At 39.9% G+C, this 26,687-nt stretch overlaps 1 protein-coding gene and 1 non-coding gene across 7 annotated transcripts; both read right to left on the reverse strand.

The window, feature by feature from the left end:
• Positions 1–834: 834 nt before the first annotated feature.
• On the reverse strand, positions 835–26,635 carry CCAR1 (cell division cycle and apoptosis regulator 1). Of its 6 annotated transcripts, none has more exons than XM_062496816.1 (25): positions 26,208–26,634; positions 19,594–19,844; positions 19,063–19,107; positions 18,360–18,392; positions 17,181–17,374; positions 16,608–16,722; positions 16,339–16,528; positions 15,110–15,242; positions 14,646–14,807; positions 13,978–14,203; positions 12,961–13,074; positions 11,970–12,136; positions 11,020–11,230; positions 10,130–10,213; positions 9,292–9,477; positions 7,826–8,017; positions 7,245–7,478; positions 6,839–6,950; positions 6,537–6,578; positions 5,100–5,182; positions 4,505–4,651; positions 3,997–4,117; positions 3,320–3,505; positions 2,834–3,039; positions 835–2,369 (listed from the first exon to the last, which is right to left on the reverse strand). In XM_062496816.1, the coding sequence occupies exons 1-25, from the start codon at positions 26,278–26,280 to the stop codon at positions 2,310–2,312; spliced, it is 3,567 nt and encodes a 1,188-aa protein (XP_062352800.1). In that variant the 5' UTR covers positions 26,281–26,634; the 3' UTR covers positions 835–2,309. The 6 variants fall into 6 exon arrangements, with proteins under 6 accessions (XP_062352800.1, XP_062352804.1, XP_062352802.1 ...); XM_062496819.1 differs by having other exon boundaries at positions 836–2,369; positions 19,672–19,844; positions 26,208–26,633; XM_062496820.1 differs by lacking the exon at positions 6,537–6,578 and having other exon boundaries at positions 19,672–19,844; positions 26,208–26,635.
• On the reverse strand, positions 12,286–12,349 carry LOC134046480 (small nucleolar RNA SNORD98). The gene has a single exon (XR_009933367.1). It is a non-coding gene; the product is annotated as a small nucleolar RNA SNORD98 (small nucleolar RNA).
• Positions 26,636–26,687: the final 52 nt, after the last annotated feature.

The raw sequence follows: 26,687 nt of genomic DNA on the forward strand, positions 1-26,687 counted from the left end.
AACCTTCCATTACTGATACGCTATTCAGTTTTCTGTAGAATTTGTCACATTTCTAGGATTAGTACAAAGAAGCTTTAGCTGATACACAGCATCAATGTGGGTCATATACAGAACCTTGTGCTGTTTGGTCCAGCAAGTCACAGTCTGTAAGAGGTGTATGTTCTTCCTCAGATTATCTGTGCTTCAGGAGACTGGTCAAGCTCTGTGGAGGTTGTAAAACTTCTCTGTTTTTTTTTATCCCTTATTCTTTACCCATTTAATTTCCTTTCCAACATAAACACAGACTGTACATCGTATCTGAAACACTGTTACATCAAATCAATATAGAGAAAGATTACAGTCATTCTAACAATTTCTTTTTCTTAAATATTGTAAAAATTGTATCACTTAGCAACTCTCACAGGGCCCCTCACTGAAGAACCAGATGAGGAGGCCTGCTTGTTTAAACAACTGCTTTCATCTCAGCAGTTTAAGGTAAAAATACCCAAGCAAAATATTTCAGACGTTTCAGTGTGCCTAAAGTGTTGTTATCTTAAATTCGAGACTCATTTTCTTGTATGTTCACACATACTGCTGAAATTCAGGAACAAAGTATTTCAGATGCAATTCTTTCAAGTCCATTTACATAAATGGTGCTCAACGTCAAAAATTGAACATGCTGTCAAGAATCTGTACAAAGGTAAAGGTGAAAAATATAATTTGATTACAAAAGAATTTAACACCATCTGTACACCACAGGTGATGCTTTTCATAAGATAAATTTATCACCATCCTCATTCAATCATTCTGAGATGTTATCTCCCAATTTCTAAAACATGTATTTTCTGTGTACTTATATACAGTTAGGGTTTTTATAGTATTTCCTGCTTGACTGTGAACAGTTCAGGTATTAAGACAATGACTCAAATGAAATTAATGAGGGGGAAGCTTATGCATGTTACTTTAATGAAAGATCTTTCACTTGTCTAGCTCCAAAAGAGCCAAGAAAGATAAGTGATAAAAGCACCAGCTTAGACTCTTTTGAACATAAATTCAGGCATTTTAATGTGTATCTCATTAAAGCTACATGAGTTTCCATGTAGGTTATTCATACATATTATGGCACTTGGACTTTCCTAACAGATATTTTGTTACCTAGGACATCTAGGCCAAAAAAGAAAACATCTAAAATTAACCATTTCTGTAAGAAAACACTTCTGTCCCAACTTTCAAACCCCGTAATTTTCCTGGGAGCTGCACCAAAATACAACTGTTGGTATTTCACATTCTTTAAGTTGCCTCTGACAAGGAAGTCACATTAACTCATGAGTTTCGATCCCTAATGATTTGTGAACACAAAGAAAGGCCATCTTACCCATTCTCAACAAACCAAGATGTGTCCTGCTCCTTTGTAATCACAATATGCAGTACAGATACGTGCGGATCAAATTTTTTGTTGGACTGAAGCCTTATCAGTAATTACACACTTTGTCAGTCCAAATTTAACCCAAGGCAGTTCACACTGGCAGCTTTTTCTCCATGTAAGGCATTATTCTGACATCCAACTGTACATTATAATATACTGCATTTGTTATTAAAAAGGAGTATATATATTAATCCAAAGATAAGAACAATTTAATGAACACAAATGACACACATTTAAAACAGGCCCATGTATTTTCATATAAATCTCACAACCCTACCAGTATTTTGGTAGATTTCTATTGCTTTCTTAACTCATCTGAACTACTGTATATTACAAGGTTTTAATACAAGCAGCTTTGGGGAAGAAAGTTATATTTGAAAGGGAAAAGCAAAATTGTGACAAGTGAAAAAAAAAAAAATCCAAGAAGCTTTTTTTTTAAAAAAAAACTTTACTTGTAAAATTAAGCAGCATGCTATTTTGTGATTTATATTTGAATTTAAAAAGACTAATTAGACCAAAATAAAGACAAAAACCTAAAAATGGCAAGTCTATAAATAATGAAAATTTTGATTTCACTAGACTTCAATGAGAAACATTTGGTAATTAAATACTTGCTACTGTTCATTACGTTGATGAACTTTATTAGGGTTAAAACTATAACAAAGTTCATCCTAAAACTTTTTGCAATGCAAAATTATTTTCACTCGAGGAGTGTCTCAAATTGAATGCTAAGAATTACAAGCAATCTTCTGGAGCAGACACTCACATTCATAAAACTTTATACATCTTTTGGAACTAAGATATTTATACTACTAAAATCAAACATGCATCACTTCCCATACATTCTGGTATCATGATTTATATTACATTATGTAACACCATTCTTCTAAACTGCAGCAGTTTATCATACGTTTGCTCCATTTTCTTTGGATTTCTGATCTTTATCTTCGTTCTTCATAATGTCCTTTAAAAGGAAAAAGGGAGAGGATAAGGGGAATTGTAGAAGCTGTAGTTCTCATGTGAGCTGTAAAGCAGCATGAGACACAGATACTGTTTGTATCTCTAAAATACGATGTGAACTGGTATCCTACTCAGTCTAATTATAACCAGTTCTGGTATTTTCCTGAAAAACTGAGGGGTATGGAGTTTATGTGTTTTGCTTAAGACAGTTTGAGATCTACATTAATATTTAATACCTTTTGAAAAACACTGAAATCAGGAACATATGTTGCAGGTTAAGGAAAAAAAACCCCACAATTTCCTACCTTTAAATAAGCAAACATTAAGCATCTTCTCTACATGTGTTAAGATGCTGCTGCCCTGAATTCATGTCAAAATTGTTTTTTTATTGGACTGTTTGCTCCAATAATTAGTCTACAGAAGTTTGCCTACAATAATAATAAAAAAAAGGAATTAAACAATTCTAACCTGTTTGAGAACACTCTGTATTTCATCCATAACAGTAGCTAAATTTTTGATTGTCTTATTCAGCTGACCCTCAAATTGCAGCTTTTTATCATCTGAAGTCTTCAAATTTTCTTGCAGTTGGCCAAGGTCCTTTTTTACTTCTTTTAGCTCCGCAGATAGACTTTTGTTAGAATTCTCCAGTTGTAGTATAGTTTTTTCATCCTCATCTTAGGAAGGGAAGGAATGAAAACATCAAGTCACTTCTGATGCCCGGTACTTTGCATCTTAATATTCTCTTTGTGTGCAACACCATAATACTAATTTTTAAAGAACATTAAAAACTGTATTGAATTACCGTTTGATAATACTTAATTCTGACCACATTTGAAGTCTTGCATTCAAGTTGAATAAAATTTAGATCCCAAATATTACCCAAATGGATTTATCTACTTAAAGAGTCTCAGTGTCTTGCAGCCCTGTAAGCACTGCCTTCAAAGTAACTCCCACCTGTTTTTTCTTCCAGTAGCTGCAGCTTTTGCTCTATCTCTGCCCGCACCCTTTCACTCTTCTCCAGCTTCTGCAGGAGGCTGCCCACATCCACCATGGCTCCGTTGTACACAATGAGCCCCACGTTCTCCTCCACGGCCCTGGACTCCTGCTTCACAGCGGGCGACGGCAGCAGCAGCCGGTTTCCTGCATTGCAGTCAGCACCAGGGAACAACCACAATGTCATTCTTCAGTGACCAGCCTCAGAAACTTCTTCAGAGAACATACACACATGCAGCTTTGCTGGTTTGTCCCTCACACTTCCCTCCTTCCCCTTGCCAAAAGCAGCATTCTCTTTCAAGACATCATTCTATGCCTCTTCCCAGTCTTCAAAACTCAGGCTCTGTTCAACAGCTCTGAGCCTTCTGACTTCAAAACTAATGAGAAATGATGGTCATCAATATTGAACATTAACCTCTGTCCTCTTTCCTGTTCCAAGATATCGAGATTTATCCTAGAGTTGCAACGTTATGTGTTGGAAGCACAAAAAACCCTGTTACGTTTGAACTGCTAAAGATTTCATTTTCCAAACTGGCTCAATTAGTTTCTGCAAGAAATCAAGTGCCTTGGAACTCTCATCATCACACAGAAATTACTCTCTGGAAGTTTGTGGCAAAAAAAAGAAAACAAATTACCACCTAACATATCTTCCTGTAGCTCTTCAGACTCTTCTTGGTTTTCTTCATCTTTAGAAGTATCTGTTAGTCTTCTGTAAAAGCAAGATTCTCGAAGCACTACTTTATTAAGCAGCTTCTTGACCTACAGCACGTGGGAAAAAATAATGGTGTTACTTAATACCCAGACATCCTGTTACCTGAACAAGAATGGCTGAGTTTGGAAAATTTAAAAGAACTTGCATAGCTTTTTGAACTTTAACATACTGGGGCTTAAAATGCAAACAAACTAGGAAAAGAATAAATACAGTTTAGAGACAAAAGCTACATACACAGTATGGGCCCATTATAAGCTGCCAACTTCACCTTTTCACTCCAAGATAATTTACATAATTATTTCATTGTAAATATGAAGTGGTGCATGAAAATAAGAGATCGGGTGTGTAAGGAAAGCCTCTAGAAGCTAAATTACCTTTCTCCCACTTAAAACATTCCTGTTACATTTTGAAGGATTTTTAGTAGTATACAAAACCTGAGCGCGTGACAGGTGTAGCCCGAGAGTGTACAGGATCTCCTCCATGTCCTTCTCCAGAAGGTATCCACAGTGACTTTGATCAAAATAAACAAAAGCCATCAGGAGATCCCTGTTAACAGTGACCATCTGGGTCTTGTCTTTCTCCTACAGAAAATTGATTATGGGCTCATTAGGGAGTTAAAATGTAATTCAGAAAATACACCAACTTCTCTCACTCAACAGTAGATTTTTCTCTGTTTGTTTTATTGTTACTTTCAGTCAAGTAATTAACAGCATCTACCCACTTAGATCACATTACTTATTACTAATTTAAGCCATGTAACACAAGTAATCTTGCAATATTTAAAAGAAATACACCACAATGGATAGTTAATAGCTGGTAGTCACAATTGCAATTTGTTCATGCTTTTATGTAAAAAATGGTCACAGAATTAACCAATTATAAAATAGGAAACATCCCTTCTGCCCTCAGTCATTTACTTAACAGCTGTTTGTCAAAGGGAAAATGGGTCTTCCAATAAAAATGAAGCTGAGGTGTAATTAGGACAAGTCTAACAAGATCTATGCAGTTGTTAAGAAAGGTGTTAATTACTTTATCTTTAGACGCCCTCTCTTTACAATGTTTATTTCCCTCTCTTCTGTCCTCCCGTTTGTTCATTTCCTCTTCATCCCGATCTGCAAAACAGAAAGAAAATTCAACATACCCACAGCAAACAATGATATAACCATTACCAGAACACATGTGGCCTCTAGAAAACTCCATATAAGCCCCCAAACATCTGCAATACACTTCCCTTAAAAATAATAAAAAATGCATTGAAGTGAGCCCTCTTAAACTCTAGTGTTATTTTAACAGAAGCTATTTATAATTTTTTCCCTTGTTTGTTTCACACACAGGACAGAAGAGCTGAAACAAATGCTAACTAGGCCAAGATGAGTTCTGCCAACATCTCCATCTATTTAAGTGGTGTGCAGGAAATTATCACAATTCTTCATAATGAGGCTTGGCAGAGTCTGCACTCAGCTATGGTTATTCCTATTCAAATTCAGTATTATTTACTCTCAAATATTTAATATAATAAAACACATATAAACTATGTAATTAAAACCATGTGTTTATACTCTTATGTTTAAGAGTGAGAGAGATTACTATGACTTAGATTCTCCAAGAAGTTACAGATCACATCACTTCTTAGATGTGAATTACAAATGGCAGGTTTTTGTCTAAAGGTAGGCAGTACACTAAAACTAGACTGAAAGAGAGGAAGGAATGAGAAAACTGTTGGGATGGATTATGGCATGCAGCTCTGTACTTTATGTGCAAGTCTGGGGTCAGAGAACCATGTGCCAAGTTCAGCTTTAAGCTCACCTTTCTTGTGAGGAAAAACTTTGGAAAAAACTATGTGTTACAACACTTGGCTGGTTTTACCAACTCTTTTTCTGAGAACTAATCGCTTTCTCCTGCACCTCCATGGCTTGTTGGGTTTTATCAGCAACTCTTGACTGGGAATGGCACAAGGACAGATTATAGAAAGCAACAGCTCTTGTACAGAACAGAGAAGCCCAGGCCACCCTTACAGACAAATTATAAGCAAATGGGAGTTATTCTGCAAACCACAGGATTAGCATCAGTTTTGTAAGGCTGATGCAGTACTCTGCCAAAAATACAACTGAAAATGCTGGGATAGCAGTATCCACACAAAACCCACATCTCTAGCAAAACCTCTCCACAGAAAGGCAACAACCCCAAAGAACAAACCAAAAAACGCACACGATGTTTACACCTTTCTGAATCTCTGAGCAAACAAAGAGCTGCTGCCGTTGCCTGCCAAGTCCTCCAGACCCTTTCCCTATTTCTCCAGGCTAGCACAACTCCACCCAAACAAAAACCAACTTATTGTAACATGGGCTGAAGAGCACCCACATGACATTCTGCCCTAGCTAAAACCAAGATGACATTGCAGAACTGAGGAGTAGGAAGTTAGGCATGTAAAAGTGGCTTGGTTTTTCAGAGGTGCTGAATACTCACATCTCCTACTGACTTCAATGGGAGTTGCGAGTGGTCTGCATTCTGAAAAAAATAAAACCACTTCTATATGCATGCCTTACTTAGAGCACCACAGCCAGTTTATATTAACTACGTTCATACAATGCCTAGCACAAAGGTACTCACATTTTAAGTAAACCTGGTCAGAACTGCTAAAATAAAATTAGTTTAATAATGCCATTTTAAATTGCCTAGTTCCAGTGCGCTCTCCAGCTTGAAAGAACATAATCAGTGATGATAAAAAAAAGTTTGTGAAAGGTCACAAAATTCATAGTTCAAGATACCTTCATCTTCATCTTCAGCATCTTCTGCCTCCATTGGATCGTATTCTTCCTGATTATTGTCATCTTCTGTTTCTTCTTCATCTTTAGAATCATCTTTCCTTTTATCTTCCCTCTGTAACAATTTATCTAGTCAAGACTCAAAACCCAGCCAAGTAAAAACCTTACTCCCAGTCAGTCAAAATTTGCCTACATTTATGGATAGTCACCTAAGAACAGATACAGATCTATGAGACACAGCTAGATGTTAAAATACTCCCAATACACCTGTAAAATTTTTAAATTACAGAATGTAATTTAAGCATATTGGAATAGATCAAATCAATTAACTGACATTACAAGAGCTGAGTTTTTGAAAGCAATACTGTAAAACTGAAATAGAAACATTTTAATATTGCTAACTCCAGACCTTCTTTTCATCTCGCTCTTCTTTTTTATCTTTATCATCTCCAGATTTTCTTCTCTTAGGTTTTGGATCATCCGTTTCATCATCTTTTTCTTCTTTTTTTTCTTTTCTCTCATCTTTTTTGCTTTTTTTGTCCTTTTTGTCCTCTCTCTCTGGGAGGGAAATCAGTGCTTTGTAAATTCTGACACCAAAATCTCTCTGAAGCATTTCATTGAAGAGTTCTGCAAACAACGATACCTGCACATGAAGAAGAAAGGAGAAGTGACAAGAAGTTCTGAAGGACATATTAAAATGTATATAATTATGATAAAGTCACTATGAGGTGCCTTCTTAGCAACTTCCATCATATCAGAATTTCCTGGAGTGTCAGATTTCTTACAATCTGCTCTGACTGTGGAATCCTTAAAGGCTTTTACAAATCCCATTCCATATCTGAAAGCCTGTGTATTCCTCTGGATACCACGCAGTGACTGTATTCCTATCGTACCACGTCCCAAAGACTTGGCATTTCACAACTTGAAACTTCAATTGAAAACGATAAAGAAACAAGAACAGCTATCTGTGAAGTAGCACTGCTGAGTTACCTCAAAGGAATGTTCTTTATTATCCTCCAACCTGTAGTCCAGAAGCACGCTCAGGGACATAATGCTGCAGTCAAACTTGCCACTCTTTGCTGCCCAGTTCGGGTGCACGATGATGGCTGGCTCATCCGGCAGGATGTAGCGTCGCTCCCGCCGCTGACGTTCCAGCTCCTCCTGCCGTTTCCTTTCCTCTTCCTTAAGAGGGACAAAAAAGCCAACATGGAGCATATTCCAAAGCTGAATAGTTTAGTTTTTAGTCTCTAGTTTAGTTTTTAGGACTTGCTGCTCTGAGGAAAGCAAAGGAAAGCCTAAGCTGCTGAAAGCAAGGCACAGCTGTACAGTACAGCGAGCTGTTTATTCCTTACAAAGGAAGAGAAAGGCTTCCATACCTCCTCTCTCCAAAGATACTCAACACAGCTTTAACCATTACCAGATGACAATTTACTTAACTCTTGATTATGGGCAATGCAATCTCTACAGAAATATCTGATGCAAAGGAAATGAAGGGTTACAAAAGGTAAAATACCATCATCTTGCTGATCGCCAAGAGACAAATACTGAAGAATCCTGACTACATAAAGTCATGGCAGAGCCTGACCTTCATAAAAATCCAGCGCAATCACAGCTCCCCTCCAATCCTAAAGAAAGCTGTGGCAAGAAACCCAAGCTAGTTGAACCCCATCCAAGCTGTGGGAGAAGGCAGCAGCAGCTGACAGAATTAGCAAGCACAAGGCCCTTCCTCCCACAACAAGGTTTACAGATATATAAAAATATAAAACTTCCAGTCACCCCATACAGGTTAGCAGGTAGGAACACAGAAAAAGGCAGGTTTAAAAGCAACTAAAGCACAAGCCATTCTCCAGACATTTCCGCCCCTTTTCTGTGGCTGAGCTTTGCCATTACTGCACAGATTTTGTTTATCTTTGTGTAACAGCAAACCAGACTAAGCACTGCAACTACAAACTGCAAAACTAAGGAACTCCAATACAAAGCAAGTATCCAAAAGCAAAAATTAGAACTTCATAGTAAGGGAAAACAAATCCAAGCAAACCATCTGCCATGTGAAGAAGCTGGACTGTGAGACACAGAGGCCAACAGAACTAAGCAGCTGCTTTTCATGCAGGTTTAAGGAGCTAAGGTCTTGTTAAGTGTGTTCACTCATCTTGAGCATGGCTTTTCTCAGGATGCTGAGATTTATTTTTCCTTACATTTAAGGTCAAACATTAATTCAGACACCCTTAGTGCAGATGCACATTTGAGCAGATTCGGCTGATACAAAGTAATTCAAACTGGCCGAGACTTCTCCCCAGTTCAGCACCTCAAGGTACAGCAAGAGTTCCCAGGGCAGTCAACTGAGAACAGAATCCCAGCACAACTAGGCACATACCTCTACTTTTCATATTTATACAAATGTTTCATATATTTAATGTAGTCTTAGGACTAAAACCATGTCATGTCCAAATCCTAACCTCTTTATCATCTTCAGATTTCCTATCCTCCTCCTCTTCCTCTTCTTTCTCAGACTTCTCTAGCTCCTTTTGCTCTTCTTTTTGTTCCTCCACTTTCAGCTGCTTTGTCAGTCGAGCTATCAGCTGAGATTTCAGTCCCTTAGAGCTAAGGGTTCGACTTTCTAATTCTTTGCGAAGGTCATTTACCTGGAAAATAAAAGCTTTATGAGTGGTATCAAGCAGTCACATCACAAAACATTTGATTAGTAGAGAAAGTGAAGTAAAAATGAGCAGCACTGAAAAGTCAACTGTATTTTTTTCATATGTGCTGAAAAACACAAACAGCTACTGATACAAAAAGCATATTACATTTAAAGTGATGTTTTCCACAAAAAACACTTCTTTCTGAGCAACTTTTCACAGAGGCAGAGAAAGGATTTTGTTAGGGCAAAATAGTTTATTATTATTGTTGCTTTTGAGGAAACTATTATGTCTCCTGACATAGTTTAAAAAGGCAGTAACTGTACAAAAATGTACCATTTAAGAATTTTAGACCCTACTTTTTTAATATAAGTGGCAATATGGCAAATTACAGCAGAACTCCCATTTTCCAGTTAATGTATCATACATGATATCCTTTAATTGTACAAAGTTCAGAATAGATTCAATTAGCTCTACTCACTTACTACAACCAGGAGTCATCCCTGCACACTGTGATACCATATCTAGTACATATAAATTCAGCAAAACACTACTGAAGCTTTTTTCGCTCAGTTAAGGGAACATACAGCTGCATTTCAGGTCATATCTTGAAAGTGAAAACGTACAATGGAATCAAATCTTAAGAAGTGTTTGTTACCTTCATTGTTTTTGGATCCAGTTTAGACCAGTGTGTAGGCGTAGAGATCTCTTTAGCTTCCCCATCATCCTTTTCCTCTTCATCCTGACAAATAAAATTTAGAAATTATCATTCAGAAAGCTTGAAAGCATTTCAGTTATTTTTTAAATTCTGTTGCTGATCTGTGCAAGGTCACAACTGTTTCAGATAGTCTTCTCCTAAAGTTATTATTTAGACAAGTTCACACACACATTCTACCACTTTATAAATGATCACAGTGCCACTCAGCCAATACAAGCCAGATCTGTGGAACACAAAAGGGTGATAAGCAACACCACAAAGGATATTGGGGTTACACAGACACTGCTGGTCTCCAGTAACCACACAGTGGGTGATCTTCCCCCACATTTTAAATCCCCCAAATTACTCTTTGTTCAGTCAGACCTTCCCTTATTCCAAGATGTTGACCAGCCACATGGCCTGAAATTCAGATGTTTCAGACTAGTGTTTGTTCAATTTCAAATATCACAATCAGAACTGGCCGCAAGAGAGAATTTAGAAATTTCAGAAAATGGCAAAATGTTTAAAGACAGCTATTCATAAACTGAATCTCACTCAACAACTGGTCCCAGATTCCAGCAACTACGTCTACGATAAAAAATTTTCTGCGCATCATAAGCACAATTTAATTCCGTTTGTGATATCAGCATACACATTTAAAGTTAGTGAACTAGCTGAAATAAAAATCAAAAGCAACATTCACTACACTGCTGAAAGCTGGTTTACCAGTCATTGTTACCAGTTATGTTCCTCCTGTGTATGTATGTTGTGTAGTATGTGGTGTGCATTTTGTGCCTGTGTTCCTGTGCCTGTGAGAAGCAGAAATAGAAAAAGGGATTAGCGTTCAGTGCCTGTTCTCCATCAGCCTCCTTGCGTTCACCCTGAAGCTTCTCGACCAGCTGCTGCTTGTATCCTCGGGAGAGGGTTTCCCACTCTGAGCGGGTGGGAAGGCAATGCCAAACATCCGGGAAAAATAAAACCACTGTCTCCACATGAGCTGGAACTGTACGCCCCTTGTGGGTCTCCTCAGGGCGATGGTAGCGAATCTCTGCAAAACGGTACCTGTTGCAAGGGAAGAAGCATGTTGGAAAAAAAATTCTACAATACATTTTAAAGAGCCTAGATCACTTGTAGCACATCAAGTAAAGAAATTTTGCTGCAAGACCTTGAGGTTTATCTAAAGAAAAAAATTATGGAAGCCATATTTTCTCTTTTGGCAGGCTTGTAAAAAGGTATCGCAACTGAAAAGGAGGAAAACCAACAAAATGCTCTTTTATACAACTTGTTGTTTACCCACGTAGGTTTTAAGTGCAAATGGAAGTTGTTGAAGAACTTCAAATTGAGAGTACAATAGGCTTTCCTGGTATTAGTACAACTGAAGTGAGTGTTAACACAGGACAGAAACTCATCAAGAGAAAATATGGCTGTATAACAAACGGCTATTTATTTATAACAAAAGAACAATGAAATGAAGTTCTCTTGACGATCCTCTCCAGCTATGCACAAAATGAAAAATATTTTCAACACACGTTCATTAAAAAAATTCCAGTATAACATGTCAAAATAAACCCAGAATTTTTAATTAGTTCTTAATGCAGTATTCAGCACAGGTGGCACCAATGAAGCTTATTACCAAACAGAACATCCTTCTGAGTAGTTTACCTGAACTACCAAGAGTAGTTGACAAAGAAAAAAGGGGTTTCCAGCTTTTTTTCTTTTCTTTCCTTTATTTTTTTTAAGTCCTGCTAACAGACAAGTATTTATTTCTACAGTGTACTTGGCTTTGCAGTACAGTACTTACCATTGCGTGCACACACTTAAGTCAATCCCTGTAAGAGCCTTGCAACAACGAATTGCCGTCTTTATCAGCACCGAAGGGTCCTTTTCTGGATCAGGTCCATCCAGTGATGGGGACCAGTGTCCTCCAATAGCCATAGCTTCATCTTTGCCTTTCATACCCACTAAAAACTAGACAGAAAGAGTCTTCTGAATGTTCCCCTGCTAGGGGTAAAGTCATTTTCCCAAAGTGCAAAGAGTATTTCACAGCAAACACACTGAAATCTGTGAGTAAACTGTCATATTATTTTGAAATCTGAAAATGAAAATCAGTCAAGAAAGAGTTCAGTTGTTTTTTTCCACACGTTATTTCAGCAATGGAATAGGTTTAAAACATCATCACTCATTCTTGCTTTCAAGATTTTCCATCAAGTTCTTTTATTGATATAGGCTTGTTCCTTTGGAATTAAAGGTTACTAACCCAAAAGACAGAATTTAAATAGTGTCTTAACTCTGATACATATTTATAGATGTGCCTGCTTGAAAGTGATGATAAAAAGCTACAAAAGGTGAGATCACAAGAGCATCATACCTATAAATGACAGTATTCCCATGTGCAGTAAGTTAGAATTTAATTGGAAAAAGTGTTTGTTGTCCTCAAACACCACAGCACTTACAGCTTGTTCAGTTCACTGGTTGAGTTTCACTTAACACAATGGCTGCTTAACTGTTGCTTCATGTATGTATATCCTATTCACATCCGAGCCCTTACAAAACAAGCAAGTGCTTGTAAAAAGCAGCTAACAGAGTTAATTGAGTTTAATTAGGTTGAACAAAGCAGTAAATGTGAAGCTCCTATGAAGTGGAAAAAGAACTGACATATAAACTAGGTCTCTTCAGGGGAAAAATGAAGTCATCATTCAGCTCTCTACAAGCTCCTCTCTTACTGTCAAGAACAGTAAAGTTCTATAACCAACCTTTATTGCCAAAAGTGTCTGGCATTGAAGCATATTTACCTTTACAAGTCTAGCAGGATGCTGAAATCCATCACGAAGTTCTTGGGGATCCTCAGCCAGAGCACATGACTTGTGGTAGAGATCTTCCATGCTAGGACTGGCCATCAACATCACCTATGGAGCAAGTCAGAGCAGTCTGGTGAAGGTCTCACTATGACTGATCAACAGTGAACACAACTTGCAAACACACATACCAAAACTTCACAAGGTGGCTCTCTACCCTAAACAGGTGTATGACGAAACAGGCTGCTCCTTCTCAGTTACTATGTTTTGAATCTCAGCCTTCTAAAAGGCAGCCCTTGCTCTGCACAAACAGACTGAAAAACCAGGATGTCTGATAGTCAAGCAAAGGCTTTATGGTTTTTGTACACAGAAGGTAAGTTGAGTTAATCTTTATCTAAGTATCAAAATATGCTGTGCCAAGGGCTGTAATTGTGTATAAGAGACCCCTTTATCAAAACATTTTCCTAAAACCTGTTCCATTTGAAGTCTGCCATTAAAATAGGTCTGAGATTTTTAGGGCAATCTGTGTTAGCAGTATTACACGTTAAAGACATCTCAATCTACTTCAAACAAAACAATAAATATTGACACAAATAGGAAAAAAGGAAAGAAAATACCACTAAATAGAATAACACAAACTGCACAAAAAGTAGCCTTGAAGGAATAAAAGGACTCCATTAAGTACTCAAAATGAATTGCCTAAGAAATCATTCAGGGACCTTACAGGAGCTGGCTTTCTTTCCTATAATCACATCACTGCAACTGGGTGCAGAGAATGGAAGACCCCTCTGGAAACACAAGATTTAGCACAGCTCTAGTCACAGAAAAACAAAGTAAATTTCAGTCGGGGTTCTTTAAGCTCCACATACTAGCTTTTTACTTAAAAGTTTAAAATGCTGTGTTTTGCGAAAATGGCTGCAGAATATTTTCAGTTCAGTTATACTCACTTTTGCACCCTATTGATAAAAAAAAATTTCTAATGAATAGTGGTTATCAGTCAAAAAGCAAACAAACCTTAGCACTGTAGAGATGATCAGCATCAGGTGGATCAAGGAGAGCAGCGTTCTTATCTATAGGATCTACTTCTCTATGCATTACATAGAAATTACAGTAGTTTCCCAGCTGAAATGGTCTAGACATAGGAAAAGCATCCACCCATGTAAACTGAGCATCAAAGAAATCGCTTGGGATATACAAGTTCTGGTAACGCCTCCTCAGCTCCATCATATCACAGCTACGGCTGAAAGACACGGCATTCATTGAAAGATACAGCAGGAAGGAACCATTAACAAAATACTTCATTAGAGGTCTATTAATTGGCAATACAACCATTGTGGATTTGATGCTGTATATACAAAATCTCACGAACACTGCATTTTAATGTCATGGATGAAGTTTAAAAACTAAGTAACTATTAAACACTCTCCCAACTCATGTGTCTGCGTGTTAGGGAATATTCATTAAACAACATTACGAAGCTATTTTGCAATAGCATTCTAAAGAAACACAGAACCTCCAAGAAGTTTATCACATAAGGTTCTTAGCCATTACATATTTGACTCTTCTTTAAGGCCAGGATTGTCACTCAACACCCACTTACACGTGAGCTGACACAGCTCCCAGTAAGCAGTGCCCACGGTTAGGCGAGCTGCAGGTAAACATGTGGCCCTGTGAACACGTACCAGTCCAAGGAGAACTTGGAGAACTGAACCGTGTAACGAGGCACGACGCGCCGGGGTCGCCGCGGTGACCTCTCCCTCTCCCGTCTGGGTGATCTCTCTCGGGAGCGTTTCCTCTGCGGGGATCTTTCCCGGGACCTTCGTCTCTCTCGTTCTCTTTCACGACTTGAAAAACATACAGAAAATACAATTTTTTTTTGCAGGCTGGTAACACAAAATGATTTCTAGCGCAACAGAAGCCAGACCTGTCAGAGACAACTCAAAAAAGGGAAGAAGTTTCAGCACAGACTCTTCAGAAGAGAAACTGATGGCACAACTCCTTACTTTCAGGTAGATAAGAACCCTTCCCTAATTCCCAAGGGTAACACCACTCGTGGGCTTTGCTGACTCACTCTGGAGCAAGCAGCTCAGCTCTGAGTGAGGACAGGTCTTTATGGAATGCTGGGATCACAGTCTGGTCTACGTACCTCCTGTCATCTTTTCGGTTTGGCATAGGGTCTCCACCTCGGTCATTCCTCCCAGAAAATCTGGATGGTGGGTCTAGTCTTCGAGCTGGTTGTGGCTGTGAAACCAGACGGACTGGGGGCTGCAACAGGCCACCTGAAACAAAACATACAGCATCAATGCAGAATACTGGGCAACTATCTACACTTGGCATCCACTGCTGCTTACAGCTCTTTCACCTGGCTACATTTTCTAACCTAACTCCACAGTCAAATGTATCCATTATTAACACCCACCCAAAGAAACTCAAGAGACCTAAGCTTTCCTTCACTGAGGCAAACTGACACTGGTCAAGTGAAATCTGATTCAAAAGCATCTTCTTGAGATGAAAGCTAATATAACCTAAGCACACAGAATCCATCTTAATAAATAGCTAAGCCTTTTTGAAAACTTAATTTAAGACAGATAATGCTACCTACTCACTGAACTGAAGGAAAACTGAAATCCTCATTTTAAGGCTATTCATACAAAAAAAATAACTGTCATCCTAAGAAACTATTCCTTAGTCAATATATTATACTGCTACATCGATCCCTCAGCACATACTCTCTATGTCTCTAGACATTTAACCCACTGATATTTAAGTGGAGCAAATGTTACTAAACACCAGTGCACAACAAGGACTAATTAGATTGTAGTAAGCATTTATGCAAAACAATTCTGCTTTGGTTCTTCTACCCTTGCTTTTACTGTGGTAAGACCAGTCCTAATATTATCAATTCTACCACTGATTCCTCAGCCACTCAAAGGTGAAGAGAATTCACAACTTTTGTTTTAGATTTGCCATGTTTGGCAGTGTTTCTTCTCTCAGATGCCAACCTGGCTAACTGAAATGAATAAACAAAGAAGTAACAGCTTTAATAATACAACTGCAAAACCTGATTTTGTGGAACACTGTAGAAGATGCTGGAGGACAGCACTGCTATTAATACTTTCAACTCCCCAACTTGTCTGTGAAATAACAAAATTCACATTGAATTTGTTTTCAGATTACAAAATCTTAACATGAACAGGAGTCCACGGGGATTTCACTAACCAGGTGATTTCTGAGCTACTGCAGGAAGACATACTCAATCTGAGTCCCCTCCATATTCTCTCAGCTATTACTTCAACCTTCTGATTAACAAGAAAATAACCATCACCCGGTAAGCATCAGAGCGACCCCCCAAAAAGGCGTGCACCGAAGGAGCACCTTTCTGCTGTGGCTGCTGCAGCAGTGGCTGAGGTTGTGTCTGGAGCAGAGGTGTGATGGAAGCTGCTGAGATCTGTGCCTGCAGCAGGGACTGTGGCTGTGGCTGTGCCTGGACCCCGAAGGTCTGCTGAGCAATGGGCTGCAGGACGGCCGGTGGCGTCTTCAGCAGAGGCTGCGCCTGGCTCTGGTTCTGACAGCAAACACAGCGAGTCGGGAGCGAGCTCCAGCCACAGGAGCCACTGCCGGGGACACTGGGCCACTCCACATACCTGGTTTGGCAGCGTCTGGATCCTTTGGGCATTCCATTTGAATGGCATGTTCGGGTTGTAAGTAGCTTCTACCAAAACTCTGTCACCCACCTGAGGTGTCTTTCCTTTGACAGCACTGCAAACATTACAGAAAACACACGTGAGAGACTTTCTCAGCTAGGTTTTTTGCACGTTGCATTTGAAGATGGGAGGAAGTAGGGAAAGTTCATTTAAAAAAGCTTACAGGAAGAGAATCCACCCCCAAATTCAGCATTAGTACCACATGCTTATGTTCAGGGTATGCACAGAAACTTAGCAATTCCCTGTCTTTGGCCCTAAGGCAAAAGTTCCCCAAACAGGACCAAGTTAAGACATGCAGTTTTTATGCTTTTAATCACCAACAAATTCTGCAATTTCCCATTACGAGGAGCTAACAACCTCTGGGTCTCCCAGCTTTGGGCTTTGTATTAACAAAATTCAAAAGTTCATGGCCCTACCAGTGGAGTCACAGAATTAGCATGCAATCATCTACACCTTTGATTACTGGGAGTATCCCAGAGCACATCTCACAGGCTGCGAGTATTCCCAGTTTACCTAAGCTGAAAAAAGACATCTTCATCCACAAAGCCAAAGGTATCATGTAGCTTAGTCACCACCCCAGTGAAGACACGCTGCTTCTGTGGCTGGGTTTGCTGCTGGCTGGAGCGGGGAGCCGGGTAGGAGACAGTGATCTGCGCTGCCGGCTGCGGCGTGGACAGGCTGAGGCTGGTCGGGAGCGCGACGGCCGGCTAGAAGCAAAACAAAGCCAACTCTCAATCCTGTGAGCAGCTGCCAGGCTGACAGGGAGCAGGTCCTTTAGCCATGGAGACAGAAGTTAAAAAAGGCTACAGCACCTAGAATAGACATTTTCAGACGGTGGAAGATTTTTTTTGTATTTTCGTCAGCTTTGTCGGGTTTTTTTGTAGGTGACACATCTCTTACTTTGAATGAAGACTGGCTTTGTTTATCCTTCATTTTTTATGAGAGTCAGCTTCCCCCAAAAAATGCACCTTATCCAGACAAAAAGCATGAAGACTGCATTATTGTCTACAGGTAACCCATACAATGGGCCTGAAGTGGAGTTAAATTCCCAACTTTGCTAGGAATAAATGCTTGAGAGGTCATTCTGCATTTATATCCCACCTGTAGGGTTAGAAGCTAGTAAAGGCTGAGGCCAACACGAACACTTCCCTAACTCAACAGTTCATGTACTTGCCTTCTTACAGAAGAACACAGTAAGATAATGAAATCAAGTCAAATATTTTTACCTTTTTAAAGCCTGTTTAAAAGTTCAAGTGAAAATGCAACTAGAGCAATTTGCAGTGTGTTAAATGGCTGAGTGTTTTAAACCTGTCAAGCTCAGCAAGATTCCTTTTAAAACTTTAAGGACATACTGTTAATAGAGGAAGTTAAATTCTTTCACAAAAAGAGAAAGATTTTCCCCATTTGTTATTTACTGCAGAACAACTGGACACTTGAAGTTCAAACAAAGAAAAAAAATTAAAATATAATCAACACACGTTCCCGTGAAGATTAAGGAAAAGTGGTTGCTATTAATTTTTGAAACCAAGGCTATGCATATTTTAACATCTGGATAAAATACACCTGTACCAGTAAAATGTCCATTCATATTATGATTCATTTTACAGATTAAAAATACCAAGATGTCACAAATTTGCACTCTTGCATTATCTGTGTTTGGGGATGAAGACCAAACAATAAAACCAAACTAACCTGAGTTAAAAGGGTCTGCTGAGGTTGCTGCAACTTAAAATAAATAAAGTTATAAATTAATTTTATATGCTTACGGAAATTGTACAATTCTACCTCCTCTTTACAAGTAAGAGTTTTTGCTTAATCTGAATTGGTTAGTAAGTCCTTCAAGGCTTGGTCATTTCAGCAGTTTGCACATCCTGTGCTGGTGGGGTTAATTTTAATATTGCATAACCCAGGTTTATTCAGAAAGGAGAAATGCAAAATTTTTTTTGAACTGAAAGTTAATAGCAATACCAAAAAAAAATCTGGCAACTGTAACAGTTTAGGCATGTAATTCCCTTGCACTTTTATTCTTTTTAAAAAATCCTGTTAAGTTTGAAGATCACCATAAGAATCCAAAAAGGGAGCATTTTTTCCAAAAGGGAAAGCGTCTTTCCAGCAGTTAAAATACACGGCCCTGTTTGGAGCAAAGTTCAGCAGAGAATCACTGACACATGGAATAGTATGCATTTTTAAAATTTGTTTTTGCATGAAGGTAGGCAGGTTTCCATTCTGCATACGTCTTTCCAAGTTTATGAACTTCAAGCTCTCTTTTGCTACACAGAGTATCACTTAAGTTTCTTTAACAACTTCCCATATGAGGATGATTTTGGATAGAAGACACAAAGTGGACATTGGTTTTTAAGTTATTTGTGATGTACACAGTAAGAATCAGACAAACCTGTTGCTGTACACTATAGAGAGTCTGCTGAGGTTGTGAATATTGCTGAAACAGATAAAAGCAAAATATCATAAACAAGAGAATTATTACCACAATAATAACAAATATAAGTCATCTGCTTAGCAAGTCTTAAATAAAAACAATTTACATTTAACAATTTTAATTAAAAAATAACTAATAATATCAACGTATATAATATTCATAACAAATACTCTGAGCCTTTACAGCGGGCCCTGATGTTCTCTTTCTAGCTAAAATCAGCGATTTTTTTTGAAGCCTGACACTTAGACAGTATTTAGTGCACATTATGAAATCATGCAAAATTCCATAAAGGATATACAGAGTGATGAGAGATACTCGAGATCCCCCAGATTAGATGCAGCAAAACTGATTCTCCCAAAGCTCTTTCCGCAGCTGAAAACCAGCTCCTCCACAGCCAAAATCCCCAGCTTGGCACACCAACTCCACCACTGCTAGCTATAACCCCAAACCCCCACCATCGATAAGACAGGTTCACACTGCAATGTTCACCATTTTCCATTCTCCTTTCCTCCTGGATCCTTTAGCTTTACGAAGTTCGGGGAGCGCCGGCCGCGGTGTTTGCTTTACCTGCTGCAGGGCCGCGGCCGCGGCTGCCGCCTGCTGCTGGAGCGCGGCGGTCTGCGTCAGCTGGTAGTTGGTGGGGGTCTGGGTGGTCAGCCCCGCGGCTGCCAGCGCCGTCTGCTGCGTGTAGATGGTCGGGGAGGCTCCCAGCAGCGAGGGCTGCTGCACGCCCAGGGCAGCTGCGGAGGGAACACGGCCAGTGAGCGCTCGCGCACCGGGCGATGCTTTACGCCTCAGTCAAGCTCGCCAGGGAGATGAATCAAGTTCCAAAATTCAAGATGTAGGAACACATCCACTAGCTTCTCTTCTAAATTCATCTACCAATAGTAATCCGCGGCAGAGGAACAGAGACCGTTACGTTTCCTTGTCTGGAGCTGCTCATGATTTTACAGCTCTGTGGTTGCCATTCCCCCCACCCCCATGTACTTTCTTGAAGGTTCCAGGTTTTGCATCAGCCAAATGAAGACTGCTGCTCTGCTCTGTAGATTAATATATTGCATTCTGTCTGCGGGTAAGAGAAAGCTTTACTGTAACAGCAGCTATGAAACAGAGGCTTATGGAACACGTCCTCTGAAATCACACAACTTTTTGCTTCACTCAGTGCTGTCTTTGTCCCCTGTCAAGTGGGGGCTGGTAGAGAAGGAACAGCCTTGGAACAACAGAGTTTAATCAGTCATATAAGGGGACTCAAGCTCTCTCCAGCTCTCAACAGGAAGGGTTTGTGCTGCCCAGACTCCAACTGCCTAGAAGGAAAGATTATTTTATTGTCATGCCAGCCTTTCACTCACCACAGAACATAAACAAATGATGAGGAGCACCTATGCACAGGCTATGCCTCTGAACAAGGTATGCTCAGGACTTACAGATGGAACTTTTGGGTGACAAAAAGCCCTGCAAAATGCAAATCTCAGCAAAAAGCTGCAAACGTATCTGGAAACCTGCTCCCTCTTTGGCAGGACTTCTTCAAAAAGTTACCGGCAGCTGCATGATCAAATATCACTTCATTAAACTATCAGTCTAGTCCACATGTTTAAATAAAACCAGAGAGAAACTCGGCAGGGAAACATACTGCTGGCAAAAACAGGTCAGCCAGCCATCTTCAGAACTGAGCAACATTCCATATTAACACGGTTCTTCTCTCTTCCAAAGCCATCAATGACACACAGTGGAATAAGGAACAAATTTACAGAGTTTGTGCTCCACACTGTTCTTACTGATGCAAAATGAAGCTTTCATTCCTGATCCAGGCATGCAGCAAAACACTTCTGGTAGCTGGTGATTGTTACCACAATGATGTACCCCACTCAACAGGTCCTGAATAATGTAATCCTTCCTACCACACTGCCCTTTCCAGCAAAGCAGAGTCTTTGTGGATGGCACTGATAATCTTATAATTTTGGAATGAAACAGCAAAGAAATAGATAAACAGCACTGAAAATAGTTGCTATCCCTATGATCTCCATCAAATATTGTCACATATGAATTCCAGGAAGTAACAGTATTTTAAAAGTGAAATCAAGCACTCTGCAGTGTACAGCATTTAATTAACTCCCCACCTGGTAATCTCCAAAATTTGAATTTCTTTAGAAGCCAACAAACAAAATCTGAGGCTTCTCTAATGACAGACCCTCCATTGCCTGGATCCTCTTGCCTCCTGCTTGATCATCAGCTTCAATACGAATGTGCAGTTTGGACCATCCAGAAGGACACCCTCAACTGGATCCTCATCAATGTCTCACCTAACACGCCTTAAATAGACCTTTAAATATAATTCAAAAGCTTTGCTGCTGCATCCTGGGACAACTTTCACTTTTCTTGGCCTCAATACTTTGCTGTCTCAGTCCAGGCTAATAATCAATGCATTGGTGTTTCTCCTCTTACTTCCACAAGCCGAGCAGAAATTCCCATTAGTGCAGAAATTCGCTCCACGCTGCTACCTTCAAACACGTGTGACTATGCAAGCTATTGTCATTCAATCCGAAGTTCTATCCTAATGCTGGTCCAACACGGAGGGACGAAGTTGGGAAGCATTGCCAAAAGCAAATTTCACAAGCTTTCTGTTACTTTTTGTACCAGTGGTACCCAGAAAAATGCTTAGTCCCACACCAAATCTTGGGATTATTCAGCTCTTCAGTTTCACTACGGCAATTTCCGTTTCAACATAACCCAGAATCACCTCAAGCAATTCCCAGCCCATCCTAAGACCCTTACTCCGTTTTGTCAACTAAGGAAAAACAAGAATTATTTTTTTTGCCATCTCTACTGTCACTTTTTGAGCATTTAGTATTAACTGGTTATCTATGGTCTACAACACTGCAGATCAAATTACGAAGAAAGGGCAAAGACAAAAGACAGACAACATCCTCTCAAAGGATAACACCTGTAGTAACAAGTTTTTCAAAGCTGTATCTTGTTCCTACTGATTTGCCCCCAAGTATTTCCAGGACTTTCATCTACCTTTCATCTGTGCACTCATCTTGGTCAAACAGGCTCCAACTAATTATGCAACTGAGTTTGTATTACTAGATAAAAAGGGAAAAAAAAAGAGAACAAAAAGGAAGAATCACACAGGAAAACAAGAGGCAGAGGATGAATCAGACTGAGTCTGGAATTGACATCTGACTGCCATATTATTATTACTGGCAACAAGCATCTGCAGTGGCAAACAATAGCTGCTTAGGCTTTGTAATGATCTCAATAAGTACAGTGATGGAGATGCCTTCCTTCAAATGCAGTGCAAGCAACTCCCACTGGCACCAAACACTGTGTGGCACTGCCAGCTGAAAGGACTCAGACAGAAACTGGGGTCCTACGCTGCAGCTCTGGGTTAGGTAATAAACATCTCTGTTGCAACAAACACGAAGACAGTATTTAGCAGTCCCTCTTCCTACTCCTAAACCCTAAAGATCTCTAAAAGTTAGGGAAACATCTTCAAAATGCACAGCTACGTATGTCTCCTTGCTAAGTGGCATAGGTTCATTAGAATTACAGTAAAGGACTTCCCTGTGCAGGGCTTGGGACACTTCTCACAGTTGTCAGAAATTGTGAGATTGGGTCCTTGGGCTTCCAAGTTTCTTTAAGCTTCACAAACTTGCAATACAAACACCACACAACCTACTCCAAAAATACTCCTTTGAACAGGCAAGCACTAGAAACCAGGCTCAGCGTATTTGTCATGGGACATCTGTTTACAGCAAGCCAGCAAGCAGTGCACCAGCTACTATTCCTCAGTGGCTTGAGATTCTCCAAATGCTCACCCTGTTCTTGCACATTGCTTTAGTCACCTCTCAGGGGCCACCAGCAATAACAGGACACTGAGCTCCAGGCACTTCAGCTCTCATCAGCTGCATCATTCTTCACTCCAATGCAATTAAGTCTTGATACAGCAAAGACAACATCGCCAATCAGGCAGAACGCAGCAGAGCCAGCACTACAGTTCTATAAAACCAGGCTTTTCATCATAACTCTGAAAACAGCACAGGGCAAGCCCTGTGACACAAACCAAAGAGGTGCCAAAAATGAAGAGCTAGAGAGGAGGAGGGAATTCTCCTTCGTAGGCGTTTCAGGAGTTTGCACATCATTATGCAAGCTACAAGTAATTTTCTGTAGCAGGCATGATTTAATTTGTGCCTTAACAATGCTTAACTGGCAAGGCAGCAGCTTTATTGTGGTTTTAGTCTTATGATGCATAAGATGAGGAGCAGACAAAAATTCACTGTGTTACATGTAGGAGTTTCTCTTCACACATTGATCTTTGCCAGCACCTGGAATTGCCCCTCTCTCTTCTAACACCACAGGCACAGAGAGCAATTAGTAAGACTTCCCAAAGGGATCACAAAATCCTTCATTACACAGCATGTCAGTCTACAACTAGTGTGTCTCACCTTAATAATGAACTTTAATAACTCGTTTGGTTACTTCTTCACCAGGGATGGCCAAGACAACGTCCACATCAGAAATACACAAAAAATCCACCAAAAAATGCCCAAACCAAAACAATGAAAAACACAAAATCCCAAGCCTGATATTACCTTTTCTGCAATTATCAAATTGTGTTTCTAACATGATCACTCACTGCTTCTGACAGCTTGAAAAAAAACATATGTCATGTTGCTTGTGTTACAGAAATCAAGACCTCTTTCCCTCAACCCAAGCACCTCAAAGCTTTGTAGAAGGAACCTGACCCTTGGATAAAAACAGCTGGCATGCATAAATATATGGAACAGCTCTGGCCAACCCTTTAAAAGTACTTCTTTAAAATGAATTTACAAGCACTGAGATTCACAAGGGTAAGGCAACATGCACAATTTCTTGGGTGCCACACAGGTGAGCAGCAGCTCAGGGTGGTCAGCACACCTGAGTGCCGACAGCACCACCTCCTTAGAAGAACAGCCTCTCTGGAAGATCACAGCTTCACATTGAAAGGGGAAAGTTCAACCACAAATACTGTTCTTTAGGTCCCAGCAGTGCCAGAGCACACTGCTTACCTTCCAAAAGATGCTTCCTGTGCTCTTCATTGTAAATCAAAATAGTCAATTAAAAAAGCAGGGGAACAAGTATGTGCTAAAAGAACAGCTGGGCAGAATAATCCTAGGGACTGTATTCAACAGAGCACACAGGGAAAAAAGAAGATGAAGACATGGTGAACTGTGTATTGCACCAGGAATAGAAAAGGACACTACAATGTGAAGAGAACACTGGGAGCTAGCACAGGAAGAAGGTAAAAGTGCAACCAAATGTTACACCTTTAATGGCTCTCAAATTTGAGTCAGGTGCTGCCGGGTCAGACAAACAGCTATAAATCCCTACAGATTATTAAATCCCTCAGTCCTCACCAAGCAGGTGAAAAATCTCTCACAACAACTGATGTTGACTGTCCTATTTCAGTTGCATTTGCACTTCATTGCATTTAAGGGGGCTCAGAAGTACAAAACTGGCCCAGGAGGAGTGAAGGGGTAAGAGGCTGATGTATGCTCCTTCCACCCCTCCTCCAGGGCTCCCTCCTGGTCCTACTTCAGCAAGCTCTAAGATGACTGCCAGCTCCTCTCCTTGGCAGGTTTTGTGCAGCTTTCCCTCTGAGACAGGACATGGAGCCTGTCCTCCACCTTCCATCACTATTTTTGATGCATTAGCTGTCACATAAGCCAACTCATCAAGAGCAGTCCAGCCCAGGTGTTCCCATTCTTTGACTGCTCCAACATCTCCCCCAGCCTGACGTGAGAACAAAAAGCAAAGTTTGTCTCTCCCACATTCCCAACCCTTTCCAGCTGTTAGGGATTTTCTTACAGAAGGAGATACTGTCATTTGGATAAGGGAATTGTGAGCTATTCAGAGGAACAGTGGAAAACTGCCTGCGGGCAGCTGCTTAGGGACAGCAACAGTTTAGGTAGGGAATGGAGCAGAATGGGCATGGAAGAAAAGGAAAAGGTACCCTGGGACAAAGTGCTGAGAAGCACATGGTGGGTGGTCACTTCCTGAGGATGCACAGTGTGACTGGACCACTGCCCACGGGAAAAACTGGAGAATTCACTTGGGAAAGAAAACTGAGATAGGAGAGGAGAAAGATTCCCACCCCAGACATGCACCTCCAAAGAATGTCACACATTCCCAACCTTTGCTAGGCTGCCAGACACAAAGCTACTGAACTTCATTTCAAATCAGAGCAACTGCAGAAACCGCATGTCCCGAACCCTCCTCGTGCCACAGCTTTGCTGAAGTCTCTTCACAATGCACAACGTAGCTACAACATTTAATTAACAAACTTTTTCTACTCAAAAAAAGCAAAAGGCACTCCACAACTGGAAATGAAAGCACCAAAATTCATCATCCATCAAGCTTCAGATTCTTGCCTCAAACCTTTTGTGCTGTAAACCAACATGAAAATGGAGCCAGATAGGTTTTTAAACAATGGCTTGCAATTAATAACGCCTCTTAGCTAAATCAAAGGAAACCCTCTACCATTATTAGGGCAATACCTCTGGTTATAGGGACATTTAAATTATAATTTAGCATTAAAAAAATAAACACCCCTCTTCTCACCCAAGTAGCAGATTTCAGAGAATTTTCCACTATGAGGATCATGGCTAATCTATGAAAAAATAAATTAATAAATTAATTTGTAAACATTGATTGATGCTGCCCAGGAAATGAAACTTGGGCAGCACTTAAAAAATCTGTAATGCCTTACTAGAGCTTACATTATTTAATCTAGAACCATATAATTTAATAAGAGGTAATGCGATTTACACATCTTTGGATATGAATAACTTGATATGCTGTTTATTGACTGAAACAATCAATACAAACTCACCTGGGATTTTACTCACACCCCTTAAGAAAAACAAATAACAAACAAAACCAACAGACAGTATTAGGCAACGACTTTTAAAGTCTCTACTGTGGGGGAAAAAATTCCCGATTTAAACCACTTCAATAGACTTCAGATAAGTTAGTTAGCATCGTGCCACTCTGAAGTGCATACCCAAGCATGTAATCTCTAAATCTACCAGATGTCAGGGTTCAAACACTGAGTGTAAACTGACCTGGCTGAGACACCGCAGTGGCTGTAAACTGAGTAGCCCAAGGGGGATTTTTCTGTCCTCCAAACTGAGCCATGGCAGAAGGCAGAATCTCCTGGATGTCTATCTTCTGTAACTGCAATCTTCGAAAGAAATACCGTCAGACTATTTTAATTCTAGGCCAAAAAACCACAAAAAACAACAAAACCAAACAAACCAAACCAAACCCCAAAAAACAAAAATACAAAAAACCCCCAAACTCAAAACCACAAAAAGAAAAAAAGTCCTGAAATATTAGTTTTGCATTCCCAAAGCCTGGTGGGCAACATGCGTCGCGCATGGGAAACACGGAAAGTTGTAAGGCAAGTTATTTTATTTCCCTAAGGCACAATCTCCATCTCCCGCTTCCTAACAATGGGACTAAGGCGACTCAAAACGCAAGAACGCGTTCCCATTTCCAGGAAGATTAAGGGAAAGGTGACTCTGCGGAACCAAGGATTTATA

The sequence above is a fragment of the Cinclus cinclus genome, chromosome 7 (assembly GCF_963662255.1).
Source record: "Cinclus cinclus chromosome 7, bCinCin1.1, whole genome shotgun sequence".
NCBI classification, from domain to species: Eukaryota; Metazoa; Chordata; class Aves; order Passeriformes; family Cinclidae; genus Cinclus; species Cinclus cinclus.